We start from the raw sequence: 18,288 nt of genomic DNA, 5'->3' as shown, positions 1-18,288 counted from the left end.
CAGCCATTCACGGAACAATAAAGCTATTTCTCCTGTGCAGTGCTAATCTGACAAACTGCTTTGAAAAATGAGTGGTGATTAGACAGTGTCCAGCAAACACCTCTTTATTTGAATCACACCCTGTGGAAAATATTTTCCGATATTCGGACTAAAGAATAATGATCCTATCCCATACCATCTCCACAAACGTTGCATGCCTGCCTTTATATTTTGTGTCAAATATTAACTTCCATAAACTGATGACAACAATAATTACTAGCTGGATGTAGACTTTGCAGGATCCATCCAAATATTCTTAATAATTAGGTTAATTTCCAAATTATCAAATAGTAAATTTCTTACAACTGAGAGACACTTATTTTTATAATAGTAAACAGCGTGGCATTGTGTAATTGCTAAACAAACCAATGCAGGTAGAATTTCCTTGGGAATGATGTATTTGCTAAGTAAACAAGAGCTCCTGCTATTTCCTTGAGAAAAATTAACAGAACAAAATACATGTATAGATCTATTTTGCTCTGTTACAAAGGTTCCCACACTAGAATAAACAAACCTTCTATGATTCTATGCCTGCTGAGATTCCTATGGATGTGTAATGTGAAAGCAAACTTCAGCCTATTATGTAGAGTTAAAGAGCTATTTCTTTTACCTGATTTATATCACTTTTTTTCACCAATTATATTTTCATCAACTATAATCAGTATAAATTATAATGCTGTGAATATGTTTACTTAATGTTATTATCTATGACATTCAAACATGAGCAGGAAATGGAAAATGGTTAAACTCTGTCCCACGTTACTTCTTTGCACATCCCTAGGAGTCAAGCACAAAGTTAAATGAGAAAAGAATTAAAAGCTTAGAGCTGAAAGAATCTGCAGACATTGCAGCAACTTCTAGCTGTGGTGGGACTGCCCAGAACCCTCTGCTCCAAAGCCAGTAATCTCTTGGGGTTCTCTTTGGGACAGGGACTTGAACTCCTTCAGATAGGCACTCTTTAGCTCTGGGATCAAGTAATAAATCTGCTTACACAGTGCACAGCCAGAAGTTATATTTAAAAAATATTCTCTTAAAGAAAGGTGCTCCTAATCCCATTATTTTAAAGGCAAAGAGGGTTGTTCAGGTTTCATGGAGGTACATGCTCCAAGGTCTTCAGTGGAGGAAAGGCTCAGCAGGGAATGTAAGTGCCAAAGGCGACTGGGCCTTCTGGCACACCCCTGACTTCAGCATTTCCCCCTCTTCCACCAGTGAGGCTCTCAGTTCAGTGAGCTGGGTCTTATGGATCCAATTCTGACTCAGTGAACTCTTCTCAGCTGTTGTATAAGGAAGAAGGGGGCCTGACTGAGGGCAAACTCCACAGGCAGTTCTGCTTTGAGAAATTCTCTAGGCACCTGCAGTGCTCATTCACATAACCCAGATAAGGATTCAGAAATTAGTCATTTCATCGCTTAAATCCTGTGAGGATTTAGACTTGGCAGGTTAAAGGCACCTATTCGTCAATGTGTTACAAGCACAGTTATCACATCCTGACTGCATTCAGTCCTTCACAAAATAAAGTTGTAGACCTTCAACTGTTACAGGAAATGCCTGATATATTTACTTATAAAATCCAAGACCTTAGAACATCAACCTGGGAGGTCAGGGTCAGTCTTTTTCTAGGAATCAAAGCATTCAGGAGAGTATTTGTCATCTCTCAAAAGTCTTTGCTTCAGGTGTTGTAGCAAGAACCCTTGGTCAAATAGCTTTACAGCATGATGCTTAATGTTTTCTGCAGACAAGATGTGAGTTTGAGCAATCTTTAAGTGAGTAGATGGGTAGAAGAGGAAGCCTGGTTACTGCTGGGTTACTGCTCAGGCTGTGGCCCTTGTGTTGTCCCTCAGAGGTGCCTTCTTGTATCCAGCTGTAAAGCAAATCTAGATCCCTGACTGAGGCTTCCCATCCCCTCCCTGAGAAAAGGCCCTATGCTTAGACACTAGACAAGAAACTGTCATAAATATCTGCAGCCATTATTGGATCAAGCTAGAAGTCCCTTGATTCTTTTAACTACTTTCATGCCTTTTCTTATAACCTAGCTTCTACACAAGAATTTTAATAGATGACTTACCTGCATTTTGTGAATTCCTCCTGTATTGTTTCACATATTACTGAGATCTAGTGCAGCAGTGAAATCAGGGCTATTATCCATTCCTTAGAATCTCTTGCAGTGAGTTTTGAGAGAAAGAAAGTAGATATACATATGTTATTTGGATTACAAATTTTGTGTATTTGTAACAGAACATCTTTCTATAATTACATTTTCATTTTTTTGAGGAGTCTGTTTCATTTTCTCTGATGTGATAAAGGAGACTCTCCCCTTTGTTTTACAGAGTTGTATCTGTGTCCTTTGATCCTAGCTAAATGCTTTGGTTTATAAGTTCAAGTACAGGATATTACACTTAATATGCTTTTCACAATTTTTTTACAGGAGGTCAGATTGGAATCCAAATAGGAAGTCAGTTTTCTGGGGGTCTTCTACGGAAACAAAATGGTACATTTATTTATACTCTATATTTGTATTTATTTGCTGCATCCATACTGAATAATAAAAATGCCTTAAAGAAATCCTCCTTAGCGTATTGCTGGTAGTGCCACATGAAAAGTTATGTGTATTAACATCTCTCTCTCTCTCTCTCTCTCTAAGAATAATAATTTATTTACTACACACCAGTTACTAAGTACACACACACATTACACAGTATGGTTTTATTTGTATAATCATAGTTAACTAAGAAAACAGTTGTGTTTGTAGAGGCTGTATGCATATCTGCATGAACATGTACATGTAAAATCAAAGTGATATTTGATTCCTTCTAAAAAGAGGAAGCGAGAACACTTTGGTCTGCTGTGAAATCAGTGACTGATATTGGGAAATCAAGATAGGAACCCATCCTTGCTGGCTTTTACCATGTAATGATTTGTGTCTGTCCTGTCAACAAATGTGTGATCAGTTAGAAGTGTTTTCAGTCCCTTAATAGAAAAATATAAAACAGAGAAAAGATGATAGTTAAGGTTTTCATTCCCTCCTTAGAAAGATGAGGTGTAATGAGAAGGCAACTATGTTTTTGTAGCAGTAAAAGGCTAGTGTAGTACAGCTTAGTCCTTTGTATTGTTCAGTGTCTCTGAAGAATTCCAATATTCTGATGCAGCACAGTTTCATAAAAGGGTCAAAGGTGACATGTAAAAAATGCAGATCATCACAGCTGAAAGCAATTTCTTATGACTTTAGTATCCCGAGTTCAAATTTTAGTATGTACTTTTAACCTGTGTAAAATAAAACACGCTTAATACTGTTTCCTTGGGTCTGGCATATTAACTCTCTAGTCCTTCCTGTGTCTATCCTACATGCAAATTTAGGTATTGTCATACTAGTTTTTGATTTCTTTCTTATTTTTTTTCTAGCTTCTATCAGAATTGCAGCTAACTTGAACTTCATCCCATCACTGCTGACAAATGTAGCAATAACACGTAAGTCAAGTAAACAAAATGTATTCAGTTAATTGTTCAGTTGTAGGGGGTATAGACAGAAGACTTTAATATAAATGGGGAAAGGTACTGATAAAGGAAGTCATGGATAATTCAGAGGAGAAACATGGTGATTAGAAATAAACTGTTGTCTTAGTTGAAATGAAGGTGACTAAGCTCTAGCTGAACATAACTATAACTATTTGTAGGGGTATATGAGTAATAGACATGAGTGATGAATGAATACACAGCTGTAGAGTGGTTAGATAGAAAAAAACCAAATGGAAGTAGGAGGGGAAAAAAACATTTAGTGAGAAAACAAAGATTTGGACAAGTTGATTTTCCCCATGTGAAGGCTGGGGATTTTAAGTCGTTCTTTAACAGGCAGTTTTAATTCACAGCTGCTAATCCCGCTCACAATGGCCGTGTGTGCAGCACGTGGGGCAGCTTCCACTTCAAGACCTTCGACGGAGACATATTCACCTTCCCCGGGCTCTGTAATTATGTTTTTGCCTCCCACTGCAACGCCCCCTATGAGGACTTCAACATCCAGATTAGGCGTGAGGTGGTGGCCGACGCCCCGACCATCAAGCGCATCACCATGAAGCTGGAAGGCGTCGTTGCAGAGCTGACAAAGGGCGCTGTCATGGTCGACGGCAACAGGTACGCTCATTCCTAACACCTCTTTGGTATCCACGGGCTTTCTGGATTTTTTTCCAATCTTTACAAGTACTTCGATGTGTTTGGGGGGGAAACAATTACGTGTTCTTCAGTAAGATCTGACAATGTTACCAACATAAATGATGAATCCAATGAATTGATGAATAAAATAAATTAATAAAATAAAATAAATAAAATAATGAATAAAATGAATTAATGCCCGTCACAGAAAATAAATCCTTCCCTTAAGGATTTCCTCAAAAATAAAATTTGGATGAAATGTTCTGAGAAGCTGGATCCAAATTTAGATCTATATTTGATAATGTTAGACCATCCTATTTTGTAATTGCTTTTCTTTCCCAAAAATACACTATTTTAGAATCCCTACAGATGGCAGATAGCATAAGACTTTCTCCTCTTCTTATCAAACATTTGGATCAGAAGTTAACTAGTGTTCTTTCTGCCTTTTCCCAGAGTTCAGCTGCCATACAGTCAATCTGGTATTACGATAGAGAAGAGCAGCATTTATGTGAAAGTTGGCAGCAAAATCGGAGTTGTATTATTGTGGAATGAAAAGGACAGCATTCTGGTAAGAACTGCTCCTGGACCTGTCTACTGCTTCAGAGAGCAGACCTAATCTTTGATCAGGCCTGTCCCTGCCAGTTTAGAGGTTGCTACTGCCCTCTTATCTCATACTGTTGAGATATTCTTTCTTAGTAAAGATAGGCTTGTATCCAGGTAGTCCTAAATAACATTACATGGATTTATACCTAGTGAATAGCAGGCATCTTCTTAAAATGGGATGAAAAATCATTTTCATTTTATCATTAGCTGTTGGTACTATTATAGGGTGTAATTACCCCTTCAAATGTATTTTTTAGCAGAATTTCAGTCTCCTATGCCTTCGTTTTTTTCTGTGGATTTGATTTTCTTCCTGAAGAATCAATGAAAGTGGCTGAGAACAGTATAGATAGTACAGTGAAATCTGAAATCTGTGTCAATAGTATCAATAGCTTGGACTCTGCAATCAAATCTAAGCTGACTCTTTATTCTATCCTTCATGTTTGAATGAAATTGCTAAATAAAATTTCACAGATCTAACAAGAAATACTAAGAGACAGCAGGTGAAAGTGTTTGGTCTTGAATACACTTTAGAATATTTATACTAACTTCTGTCAACTTAATGTTCATCATTTTAGCTGGAATTGAGTGAGAAGTATGCCAATCAGACTTGTGGACTTTGTGGTGACTTCAATGGCTTTCCCATATACAATGAGTTCGTTTCAAACAGTAAGTGTTTTAAATTAAAAAAAAATTGGTTTATGGGATCTCCAACAGGCTCTGACATCATAAGGATTCCTCTTTCCCATCCTGTTAAATGGTTTACCCATAGGATACAATTCAATCTCTATTTTAAAATGTGTAGTAGAGAGATCAGATTATATAAGTTAATGCTTTGAGTGTAAATATAGTACTGGTGCTAACAGCTGATTACATTATCTCTTGCATGCCGCTGTTGTACACCATGCTGGTAAAACTAATCAGGTAACTCCATAAAAATGAGAGGATTTTCACTAGCAAGATAAATATAGAAATATATCCAATACAACAAAAGGCAATTATATTTTCTAGACAGTACATCCCTTGTTTCATTTTTGTCTCAAAATCAGGATATCCACATTTCCCTGCTGATTTGCATAATCTTTGTAAGATCTTATTTTTTTAACTATTCGAGCTTGAGCATTTTCCTAAACCTTGTCTTACAACAGTCTCCATTGTCCAAACTCCTGTTTCAATCTTTTTTTTCTCTGCCCATATGCCCTGTATAGGCTCAATATAATCTGAAGAGTTTGTTATTTTTCTGGAAAAAATCTTAGTGTGCATCTAGATGTAATAAGCTGAGAATTGTTTTCCAATGTTTACTTTTTCCAGGGTGCTGTACAAAGTAAATTGAGGTAGTGATGTAGAGCTTCCTTTGGAAGGAGTGATGATCACATTTAAAGGCTTAAGGGAGCTAACTGTTTTGGCCAGTCTTTGGCCCAAATTCCTGAGAGAAAAAAAGGTAGCAGGCAGTTGCTTTGAACAAAGACCTCTGATCTTCGTTATTAAACTTCTTTTCTACAGATGTTAAGATGACAGCCTTGCAGTTTGGGAACATGCAGAAAATGGATGGGCCAACAGAACACTGTGAAGACTCCACTTCTATCCCGACATATAACTGCCCTGATAATCTTGTAAGGATCTTTTGACTACCCTTTTATTTTTCTTTCAGATTTATCTGTGTCCTTCTACAGCTTCATACATGTAAATAGGAAAAGCCCTCACTCAACAACTTAAAGAGGGCTATAAGATTCCATTACATAATAATTACACAAAATAACAATACCAAACACTCCCCCCCAACTTCTTTCTATTTACTGAGAATTGTCTATTTTTTTCCTCCAAAGGATGACATATGCGAGAAAACATTGACCAGCTCTGCATTTGCAGAGTGTAATGACCTAGTTGATGTTAAAGATTACATTAAGGCTTGCCAAGATGACTTGTGCCGTTCTGCAGACTCCAAAAACAGCTCATGCATCTGTGACACCATTGCTGAGTACTCCCGGCAGTGTGCTCATGCTGGTGGGCAGCCCCTGGACTGGAGAACTTCAAAACTGTGCCGTGAGTATCACTGGAGACAGCCGTACTTCATGCTCAGTAACTAACAAACAACAAGCTCTCAAATAATGCTGAGGGTGCAGGAGGAGTTACAGGCTCTTCAAGATTGAATTCTTTAGAAAATTCTGATCTATGAGTTCCAGCATGAAGACTTCAGCAAGAGAGCTAAGGATTTTAATGCAGACTGAATTAAACACTACCAAAACACTAACATGGGTACTCTGATGAGAGTGAAAGTGTAAATTAACAAACTGGTGCAGTGGAGGAAGCAAATAAAGGAGAAGCAAGAAGGAAAAATGAGGCATAGTTACTTGGTTGCTTGTATTCCGTTTCCTTTCCTCGTGGTGGCTACAGCATTTGTTGTTCTCAATTAACTGATTGGATCTTCACAAGTGTATGGCTGGCTAATCACCTGTTTATGTCCTCTTGCTTGGTAGTGATGAGTTTGTGTTGATTTAAATATATACTTGATTATGGTGGGTAGCTGTTAATAGTCACCAGCATTTGCTCCAAAACAAAAGCCCATAAGGTGCTATTTGTTCCTTCTGATGGTATCTCAAAATGCAAATGTACTAAAGCTTTAGGAATTTAGGTCTTACATTTCACTAGCAGTACAGGTGTCCATAGGGAAGGGAGCCTTCAGTGGAAACAGACCTTGCTGGCTTTCTGAGGTCCTTACCTTGCTGTCTCCGGAAGTCAGGTCATCGAGCCAGTTCAGCATCAGAGTCACGGAATGCACATCTCAGCTGTAAAATAGGCATCTAGGTGGTTAAACTTGAAAAGTTTGAGAGCTAGCAATCAGTTTGCAGTTTGGTGTGGTTTTTTTCAATCTAGCTGAAAAACTTAAATGGATATAAATATTTACATGTACAGTGAACTACAAATACTTTTGACTGAAAAAAAAACCCTCTTCCTTTAAATTTCAGCCAAGAAGTGTCCTTACAACATGCAGTACCAGGAGTGCAACTCCCCCTGTGCTGATACATGCACGAATCCTGAACGGTCTCTGTTTTGTGAAGAACACTGTATTGATGGCTGTTTCTGCCCCCCAGGCAAGTTCTTAAGTACTCACATCTCTGATCTCAAAGAATAAGAGCTTACCTGTAGGATTTGGGTAGGTTCCATGGGATTTAAGCCTCATATTAGTTGTATTTTTCACAGCTGCGACTGACAAACATTTGTCATGTGTCAGCTGAGAAAAGATGTCTGAACTAATTGCCAATTCATGTGCAATATTCAGAAAGAAGGAAAAAAGAACAGCAAACGGACGAAGACCAGTCTTTCAGCTAGGCACCTGCACTACAAGTCCCTCTTTCAGAGCAGGTGGAATTTAAGAATACAAGGTTGAATCCTTTACTCGGCAAACTGACAGAGTCCTGCTGTCCTCAGCATTGGTGTGTCCACTCACAACAACCGCAGGTCTCTTGCTAAGAAAATATTTAGGAATTGTAACAAATAAAGTGATGTATAGGAAATGCCTCTTTAATTGACCAAGCTTTTGTCTTTTTATATATTTTTTTTAAATCTAGGGACTGTATTCGATGACATCAACAATTCTGGCTGCATTCCCCAGCAGGAGTGCTCCTGTATTTACAATGGCAAAACCTATGCTACAGGATCTTCTTTTTCAGAGCCATGCCAGACCTGGTAACCTTTGTTACTTTTCTAACTCACTCTTTCCTCTCATATATTTAATGGGTTTAATAGTTTATTATATGCAATTGCATCATTGGTAATTGATATGTGTATTTAACTGACCGTTACATTTCCAAAGCACCCCTAAAGAACATTATTTGTTTTATTTAGCAACAGCCATAACTAGCTTTGCACTCTATCTCATGGTGATCAAAGCAAGGATTTACAATGTTTAGATTTCTCACCAGTCAATTAAAATGCTTCCTCTTTGTTTGTTTTGTTCAAACATTTGGAATTCTCTAAGGGGAATGAAGTTGTAGTCATTAATGTATTTGCAAATATTTATTTTCTCTGGAGAAAGCAAGGGATGACACAATGCAAGCTTGATTTCACAATTATTAATCCTGTACCTGTGCTCTACCACATCAGCTTTGAAAATACATAGTCTGCATCAAGAACAGATGTGGAGTTACCTTTTCTTATTTATTAGTTTATTATACATTTGTATTACAAAAAATACCCCAGAAAATATTTTAACTTGTCATTGTGCTTTATATTATCTGAAAAAATCCACACAGTTATTTATGCAAAACCTGTTTTGGAGAGTTCACTTGTCCAAAGAAGGAAAACATTAGATAAGCAAGGAGGACCAGAGTCATTGATTTTAATACATTGCATCACAATTTCCACCGCATTTTGGAAACTCTTAAACCTGTGTGTCAAACCACAGCTTGAAGGGAAAAGCAGTAGCAAAGCAGCTCCACCTAACAGCACTGTACATCCTCTTATTCTGGACCACTGTCACTGACTTCACCTAACTTTATTCTTCCAGTACCTGTAATGGAGGCCAGTGGAGCTGCCAAGACAAGTCATGCCCAGGAACTTGCTCTGTAGTGGGAGGCTCCCACATTTCCACATATGATAAGAAGCACTATGATCACCACGGAGACTGCACCTACGTCCTCTCTAAGGTGGGACTCAGAGGATACTTCTAGGTCATAAAGCATTATAGATTTACAGAAAGAAAACATGATATTGATCAACACTTATGAAACTTAGCATTTCTGACATACAGGCATTGAATTCCCTGCCACTTAGCCGGATGTTTGCTACGCTGCCATTTCAAGGACAATCATCAGTTTACTATTAGGATGTCATGCAACCATGTGTGGTGCTCACTGGAAAATTTCCAGTTCTGTGAGACAGTAATTGAAAAGCACTTTCTTTTTTAAGAATTTGCTTGGTGTGCAGCCTTCAGTACAACTAATCCAGATTTCTTACTAGGTTGCATAATTTTTGCCATGTTACTCTATTATATGGTATTTGGCCAAATGGTACAAGTCTAAAAATTACAGTAATTGTTCTTACAAAAAAGAGATTATAAAACAGACTTTTTTTTTTCATTTCCATGGAACTTAATTACAGAAAATCACTTGAAGTTAATTGACACGTTTCACTTAACCTTTAAATGTTTTAAGCATTTAAAAATAACTCAAAAGAAATAGAAAAATTGGAAATTAGTTATAATTACAATATTTAATTACAGATATGCGTAAGTGAAATATTTTTATCTTTTAGGGGCTTTTTCTGTTTGTTGTTTGCTTTCCTTTTTCCCCATCTGAACAATTCAGTAAAAGGAAATAAAACATTGTGTGTTACTGTTTACCTGAAACATGTTTTATCTGAATTTTTTGTCTAGCTTCGATACTAGCTACAGAAATATGAGAGTTACAGTAGAATTGAATCAAACATTTGAAGTTGTCATGAATAAAACCACCAAATATGAACATGGAACTCCATCTTGATACCCACATGGATAAAATCAATAAAATCCAGATTCTGCATTTCTTGCCCCTAATAATTCAAACAGTGCAAAATTGAATCTTCAGCCAAATAAGTTCTGGAATTCACTAGGGTCTGTATCTTCTCTAGAAAAAGAGATACTTTTTCAGAATTGAGAGAAAATTTTGTAGGGAAAACTTCTGTAACTAGTCTTCTGTGAAATAACTTGACTCTTTTTTCAGGACTGTAAAGATGAAAAATTTACCATCCTGGCAGAACTACGCAAGTGTGGCCTAACCGACACTGAGACCTGCTTAAAGTCAGTGACCCTCAACATGAACAGAGGACAAACTGTAAGAATGCAAAACAAGCACAATAAAAATAGGGGGGGAAAAGAAACCAGGGCTTAATGAGTCAAGAAGCTGCATTTCTTTGTCAGGTTTTCAGCATGTGTGATGAGTAGATGATATTTTAATCAAGTGAAAAGAAGTGGATTTTGTTATGAAAATCAGCCATAAATGGGGCTTTGTGCAATTACATTAAGAAACATATTGTACTCACAAAGCAGAAAAAAGCTATTTTCTCTGCCAATTAGATGGGAAGAAACCATGAGCTTCAAGGTTAGTAATTATGATTACAACAGTTAGGGATATAATTAATCACTTAGATATGTTCAAAGAAAACAAGATGATGTAATTGCCAAGAAAGTCCCTCTAAAAGTAATTCTTTTCTGGCAGGGAAAATTAGTACAGTATACAAAGTAGAAATAAGGGGGAGGTGAAATCACAAAGATCTACCCTTTTTATTGTCTATTGGTTTAATTAATATCACTGTAGTCCTCCTCATTATTACGCTTTGGACTGTGGTTATTTTTCATGTATGGTTGGCAGCCCAGAATGGGCTACATCCAAAGCAGTGTGGCCTGCAGGGTGAGGAAGGGGATTCTTCGCTTCTACTCTGCTCAGGGAAGACCCCCCTGGAGTGCTGCATCCAGCTCTGGGGCCCCCAGCATAAGAGCATGGACCTGTGGGAACAGGTCCAGAGGAGGCCACAAAGATGAACATAGGGTTGGAGCACCTCTCCTGTCAGGAAAGACTGAGAGAGTTGGGGTTCAGCCTGGAGAAGGGAAAGCTCTGGAGAGAGCTTTAGAGAAGCCTTTCAGTCCCTACATGGGCCTACAAGAAAGCTAGAGAGGGATGTTCTACTAGGGCACAAAGTCATATGACAAGGGGCAAGAAATTCAAACTGAGAGAGGGCAGGTTTAGATTAGATATTGGAAAGAAATTCTTTACTGTGAGGGCAGTGAGGCACTGGAACAGGTTTCCCAGAGAAGTTGTGGATGCCACATCCCTGGAAGTGTTCAGGGTCAGGCTGGATGGACCCTAAGCAGCCTGGTCTAGTGAAAGATGTCCCTGCCCATAGGAGGGGGATTGGAACTGAATGACCTTTAGAAGTCCCTCCCAAGTGAAACCATTCTATGATTCACAGAGTTGCCTTTTGTTCCTCTTCCTTATCAGATCGTCGAGGTCAAACCTGATGGTGGTGTATTTGTGAACTCCATCTACACCCAGCTGCCCATGTCAGCAGGTAGTTTTTTTCTCTAACAGTGAATGACATGAGTGCTTTTGAAATAAAGTGGGTGTCACAGAAATGTAGGACAAGCACAGGCAAGAGTTCAAACAGTAGCAAACTGAATTTACAGTCTCCTGATTTGATTACTTGCAGATTTACTTCCTTCTCACTGCACGAAAGTGAAGGTAGAAGACAGAGAAGACATCTCTTTACCTCTTTTACCTCTTTTTGATACTACCCCTATGCTCACACTTGCTTAGAAAGAAATTTTTTTTCTCTGTTTCAATACCTAAGGATTCCATGAGATATCTCTGACTTCCAGATCTTTATTCCACTTCTGAATTTGCAAAAACTGCAATAGAAATTCAAACAGAACAGTATTGTGTTTTCAGCATTTGCTCTTGTTCAGAAAGTGACCGTTTTGTTTCTCATGTGTAGCTAATGTCACCATGTTCAGACCTTCCTCATTCTTCATGATCATGGACACAAGCTTTGGCATGCAGGTTGAAATGCAGTTCACACCCATGATGCAAGTGTTTGTTCGTCTGGATGCTTCTTTCAAAAACCAGACCTGTGGTGAGTGAATGAAATACAAGGACACCATGATCAATGTCTTTTTTTGCAGTCGGAGCAGTATAAACTTTTCACTGCTTTTCTACAGGTCTCTGTGGAAATTTCAATAACATCCAAACTGATGACTTCAAGGTCATAAGTGGAATAATTGAAGGGACAGCATCAGCATTTGCTAATACATGGAAAACTCAGGCTTCATGCCCTAATATCCAGCAGAGTTTTGAGAATCCTTGTGCACTCAGCATTGAAAATGGTGAGTGCTTCTTAGAATTTATTCTGGTTTGTTTTTTTCTTTTTGCTCATCTCTAAGGAAAACACATCTATTGGAAAGCAAAGATAAAAAATAAAGACTTACATATTTGGTAAAAACATACATCTGAAATCAGAAACAAATATTGAAAATGAAAGCAGTGAACATAAGTAACAATGTAAAAAAATAGTGATAGAAGCACAAGTGAAGCAAACTGCAATTTCACTGAAAACAGTAAATGTCCAAGCTGACAACTTGGTGTCAGCGAAGTGGATTACAGGAGCATCTTTGGAAACCTTTAATTCATCCCCTTCAGCAAGTCCTCTTCTTTGGTTTTAGGAGCCCTGACCCACAAGATGAGTGAAAAGAAAAAAAAGACAGAAGAGGTTTAATGGAATGTCAGAACTGTATGAATAGGCCAGGGCAGCACAAGTGTGTGACTAATGAAGTACAAAGAATAATGTGCATTTTTATTGTTTTTCTTTTAACAGAAAAATACGCTCAGCATTGGTGTGGACTTCTCACTGACAGCACAGGACCATTTGCTGCTTGTCACTATGCAGTGAATCCCGCTGTTTACCACACGGTACTTTATCAGACTGCTTTTCCCTTTGGAAATAATAGAAATAGGAGTTGTTCCAGACATGTCTTATGCAATGTCTCTATCCCCATTGCTGTACTGCAGTACTTCCTTCTTTCAACGTGTTTCTCTTTGTGTTGTAACATTATTTCAATTGTCAGGCTTCAAGATCCTGACTTATTTGCTGATGAAAAGGCAGGTATTTACTCCCGGATGGTTTTACACACAAGGCAGATAGTGTATTTAAAGGCATGTCAAATGCTTGTTTGAATATCAGTCAATTGTCACCTTATCAGCCTGGCATCTCATTAATGACCACTTGGAACAGAAAGCCCATTACCTAATTACCATCACTCAGCTATCAGCGTGTTGCAAATCACTCTTCTCACTAGGAGTCACCCCGGTATTGACACTGGTGAAATGATGTGTCTGGACAGCACATCGTGAATAGAGCTTTGGATGCTGCAGTGCAGCATATCCACTCATAAGGTTCAGAGGACCAGGAAGCTGCAAGTGTATAACAGACTTTAAGACCGCTATTTCCTAATTATAAGTGCAGTAATTGACTGAATTTTCATTACCTGCGTTCTCCCCTGTTTTTCAAGGCTGACAGTATTACCAGTGCTGACACCTTATTTTTCTCTCCATTCTTAGAACTGCATGTTTGACACATGTAACTGTGAAAATAGTGAGGACTGTCTGTGTGCAGCCCTGTCTGCCTATGTGAGAGCTTGTGCTGCAAAAGGGATCCAGCTGCAGGGGTGGAGGACTGATGTCTGCTGTAAGTACTCTCCACTGTCTCATTTCCTAAGAACACATATCAATAAAAATTGCTGATCAGAGATTATTTTCTACTCATTTCTAGACAAATCAGTAAGTGATGAGGAAGGGATTAAGTGCACTCCTGGAAGTAATTCTCTGCTGTCCCCTTAGAATCAATCCACTGCTGGCAAGAGTGACTGTGAATAGACGGAGACATGGCATGATTAGGAAAGGGACCGTTGTTCTGAAAGTGCCTCCATCTGTTTCTGTGAAACTTGTTTCACTAGGGCTTTACAAGTGTTACAGGTTACTGCAGAGATAATGTGTTGTATTAGAATAACAGTACTAGTAATGCCAACCAGAACACTTGCAAATTAAATGTCTTTGAAGCTGCTCTCTGGATTCTGCTCACCCAATGTGTCTGTTTTCAGCATACCAGAGACATTCAGGGAGACACCTTGTCTCATTCCTCAAGAAGCTCAGACATCTTGGCAAATGAGTGACAGCACCAAATGGAGGTTTCCTTCTGAACTTCCATTTGAAAAAATCTTTTCTTCTTTGCATGCATCATTTACTCCACACGTACAGTAGCTTTTCAAATCAAACTCTGAAATTATTCAAATGCATTTACATGAAAGATGCAACATAAGCAGAGGTGTACAGTATTGTTTACATGTTATTTCTACTGCCTATGATTTTTCTTCTTCCACATGAGAATTTACCATCTGGAATTAACAATCTATTTTATTTTCCTCTTTCAAGCAAAATACACCACCTCATGTCCCAAATCCCTGAGCTACAGCTATACCATCTCCTCCTGTCAACCCACCTGCCGCTCTCTGAGCGAGCCTGATGTCACATGCAACATTAAGTTTGTCCCAGTCGATGGCTGCACCTGCGTAAATGGAACCTACATGGACGACAGTGGCAAATGTGTGCCTGCTAATGAATGCCCCTGCTACTACAGAGGATCTGCTATACCATTTGGAGAAGTGGTCCATGAAAATGGGCGTGTATGGTAAGTGAATCATTTTTAAAACATTCAAATGTGTATTTTCTCATTAAAATCCGACATGTATAAGATGGTTTCACCTTGAATGTCAAAAGAATGCTCTCTCTTAAAGTTCTTCAACTTTTGGTTCTTTTAACTTTATTTCCACCTTTTACAAATGGTACATATTCCCCTGAGCTGTAGGATGGGGACAGAGAGCAGAATGAAACCACTACAATGAAAAGTGAAATGGTTGATGACCTGTTAAATTAAATACATTTAAATACACACACAATTCTATGGGGCCAGATGGGGTCCATCCAAGGGCACTGAGGGAGCTGGTGGAAGTGTTCACAGGGGCGCTTTCAGTCATTTGTCAGCAGACTGGTTAACCATGGAGGTCAGCAAATGCAATGCCCATTTACAGTATGGGCCAGAAGAAGGATCTGGTGAACTACAGACCTGTCAGCCTGACCTTGGTGCCAGGGAAGGACATGGAGCAGATTGTCTTGAGTGCCAGCATGGGGCACGTACTGGACAACCAGGGGATCAGGCTCAGCCAGCATGGGTTTGGGAAATGCAGCTGCTGCTTGACCAACCTGATCTCCTTCTATGACCTGGTGACCTGCTTAGTGGATGAAGGAAACACTGTGGATGTTGTCTGCCTGGACTTTTGTAAAGCCTTTGACATTAGGGAAGTGATTGTCCCCCTGTACTAGGTCCTGGTGAGGCTGCGCCTTGAATCCTGTGTTCAGTTTTGAGCCTCTCACTATGAGAAAGGCATTTTGGTGCTGGAGTATGTTCAGAGAAGAGCAGCAGAGCTGGTCTGGAGCAGCTGAGGTTGCTTAACCTGGAGAAAAGGAGACTCAATAAAGACACTCACAGTCTCTAAAACTGCTTAAAAAGAGGTTTGTGGTGAGGTGTGTCAGCCTCTTCTCCCAAGTACCAAATGACAGGATGTGAAGAAATGGCTTCAAGTTGCACTGGGGGATGTTTTGACTGGATGTTATAAAAAATTTCTGTACTGAAGTGGTTGTCAAGCATTGGAACAGATTGCCCAGGGAAGTGGTTGAGTCACTATGTCTGCAAGTATTTAAAAGCCATGCAGATGTGGCACTTATAGACATGACTTAGTGGTGGACTTGGCAGTGCTTGGTTAATGGCTGGACTTGAGGATCTTAAGGGTCTTCCCAGCCTAAAGGTTTCTTTGATTCTGTAATGTTTCTAGATTGATAGAGCAATTGTACTTTGGTGCATTTTTTATTCAATTCCATAATCTTTCAAGTATAAAATTACAACAACACCAGCAAGAAGAGATCTTATGAGAATGTAAGTAACAAGCAATAACATAATGCATTACAACCTGTAAATTTTCTTGCTAAGCAACAATGGATATCATATGAAGGTAGCACATGTAGTGGTATTGAGAGAAATTATTTTCTGAGACTGCAAAACAGGTTTTGAATTCCTTTGACAATTCCGAGACTTGACAAGGGATAAGTAGCTCTCAATCTCATTTGGTTTGAGAGGAGAGAAAAAAATAGATTGTTTTTCCCTCTCTCACAGCACTTGTGTCCAGGGAATACTGAATTGCATTGGAGCACCAAATCCAACTCCAGGTAAAAATAATCTTCCACTTACTTTTTTTTTCTATACCAGGTCTTGCACAGAATAGTTCAAAGAATTGATTCTTCTTAACAGATTTTTAATAGAAGCGTTTCTCACTTAGTCATAGTGCTACAGTTATCATAAAAGGCAGGAGTGAACTAGATTAATCATAAAACCTCTTTTTACATAAAGACTTCTCTGAAATATTTTGTGGGTTTTTTTTTTTTAATCCAGTTCTCTGAAGTCATTCTAATCAGCAGATTGAACAGGGACAATAATCTCTACTTACTGAAATAGGGAATTTCCAAAGAACTTACAGATGGTTTAAATGGCTACAGCTGTGGAATAAACCCTGTGCCACTTCTTTCCTTCCTCTAGTCTGTGAAGCTCCCATGGTCTACTTTGACTGTAAAAACAACACAGCAGGAGCAACTGGAACAGAATGTCAGAAAAGTTGCCAGACTCTGGATATGCAGTGTGTAAGTATGTCATGGCCCAATGAAGTGTTGCTTCCAGGTTTTGTCTGTGCTCTTGCTGCCAAAGTAATTGATCTACTGGATCTACTCCAAATCTACAGCACAGATACATCATTCTTGTAGCAAAGGCCCTGAAATGATGTTATGAAGCACTAACAATGGAATCCTTGGATCAAAATATAATAAGTAATATCCAAATTAATTCTTAAGATTAGTGTCTACCTTTCTTCAGCTACTTCAGGTTACAGTAACTGATAGTGAAAAATTTAGGGCTCCACCACTTACTTGACTTCTGTTGGAAAGGCTAGAAATTGGCTAGGAGAAATAATTCTCCTCATACCGTGCTGCAGTTATGGACTTCTTGCATGTCTAATTATGTTACTTCATTTAAGGTCTCGGTAGCCACATGCCATTTCATGAGTAAGTACCATATGAGATAAATAGATTTCAATATTGAAATATTTGGGTATTTCAATATTGGGTAATATTGAAATATTGGGTATTGGAAATATTTTCAGACTGAAAAAAAAATTACTTGTCTTTCTTTTAAAAGTCCAATCACAAATCACCACTACAAAGTGAAGGATCCAAATGTGTTTTAAATTTCACAGGTTCCAGCACAACAATCAGGGTTGGTATACATAAAACATTTTTCTTTAACAGATTTATATTCTATTAAATCTATGGCTAATAACTTTTTTTTTTTAGTTTCATTATCCTTTAATTACTTCGTAGTTCTCTCCTACTTAAGCTGGGCAGCAATAATACCATATAAGGCACCATTTATGAGAATTTAATCTTCCTTTTTCTAATGTGATCATTTCACTCTAAAATTATGTTTTTCTATTATCTTTTCCAGTATAGCTCACAATGTACATCTGGCTGTGTGTGCCCAGATGGGCTTGTGTTAGATGGGAATGGTGGTTGTATTGCTGAAGAGGAATGTCCATGTATTCACAATGAAGCCATGTATCAGCCTGGGGAAAAGATCAACTTTGACTGTAACACCTGGTAAGTATGTCTGCAGAAGTAGCATTCCTGGTCCCATCATTTGCCTTTCCAAAGACCTTATATAGTACAAGAGCAAGGAAAGATTTGGATTGCAAATTTAATCAGTTGATGGATTTTAGATCTTTTAGTTTTGGATTACACAGCATGAGAATGTTTCCTTCTGATATCTGTCAGATGGCCAAAGCACAGAATGGGAGGAAACCTTTAGGACTACAAGGTTCATTAA

At 38.4% G+C, this 18,288-nt stretch overlaps 1 protein-coding gene across 1 annotated transcript in view; it reads left to right on the top strand.

Moving 5' to 3' along the window:
• Positions 1-18,288, top strand: part of MUC5AC (mucin 5AC, oligomeric mucus/gel-forming) — a 35,872-nt gene that overhangs the window by 14,773 nt on the left and 2,811 nt on the right. Inside the window, exons 2-21 of the mRNA XM_063399127.1 lie at positions 2,465-2,527; positions 3,439-3,504; positions 3,903-4,164; positions 4,636-4,750; positions 5,361-5,451; positions 6,286-6,395; positions 6,609-6,825; positions 7,749-7,874; positions 8,352-8,469; positions 9,290-9,428; positions 10,482-10,592; positions 11,757-11,826; positions 12,250-12,387; positions 12,473-12,637; positions 13,126-13,220; positions 13,869-13,995; positions 14,739-14,994; positions 16,534-16,586; positions 16,954-17,054; positions 17,911-18,062. Coding sequence (XP_063255197.1) covers positions 2,465-2,527; positions 3,439-3,504; positions 3,903-4,164; positions 4,636-4,750; positions 5,361-5,451; positions 6,286-6,395; positions 6,609-6,825; positions 7,749-7,874; positions 8,352-8,469; positions 9,290-9,428; positions 10,482-10,592; positions 11,757-11,826; positions 12,250-12,387; positions 12,473-12,637; positions 13,126-13,220; positions 13,869-13,995; positions 14,739-14,994; positions 16,534-16,586; positions 16,954-17,054; positions 17,911-18,062 — 2,575 coding nt within the window. The remainder of the gene's footprint in view (positions 1-2,464; positions 2,528-3,438; positions 3,505-3,902; positions 4,165-4,635; positions 4,751-5,360; positions 5,452-6,285; positions 6,396-6,608; positions 6,826-7,748; positions 7,875-8,351; positions 8,470-9,289; positions 9,429-10,481; positions 10,593-11,756; positions 11,827-12,249; positions 12,388-12,472; positions 12,638-13,125; positions 13,221-13,868; positions 13,996-14,738; positions 14,995-16,533; positions 16,587-16,953; positions 17,055-17,910; positions 18,063-18,288) is intronic.

The sequence above is a fragment of the Prinia subflava genome, chromosome 5 (assembly GCF_021018805.1).
Source record: "Prinia subflava isolate CZ2003 ecotype Zambia chromosome 5, Cam_Psub_1.2, whole genome shotgun sequence".
Taxonomy (NCBI): Eukaryota; Metazoa; Chordata; class Aves; order Passeriformes; family Cisticolidae; genus Prinia; species Prinia subflava.
The sequence above is the reverse complement of the archived record's forward strand: the minus strand, read 5'-3'. Positions and strand labels throughout refer to the sequence as shown.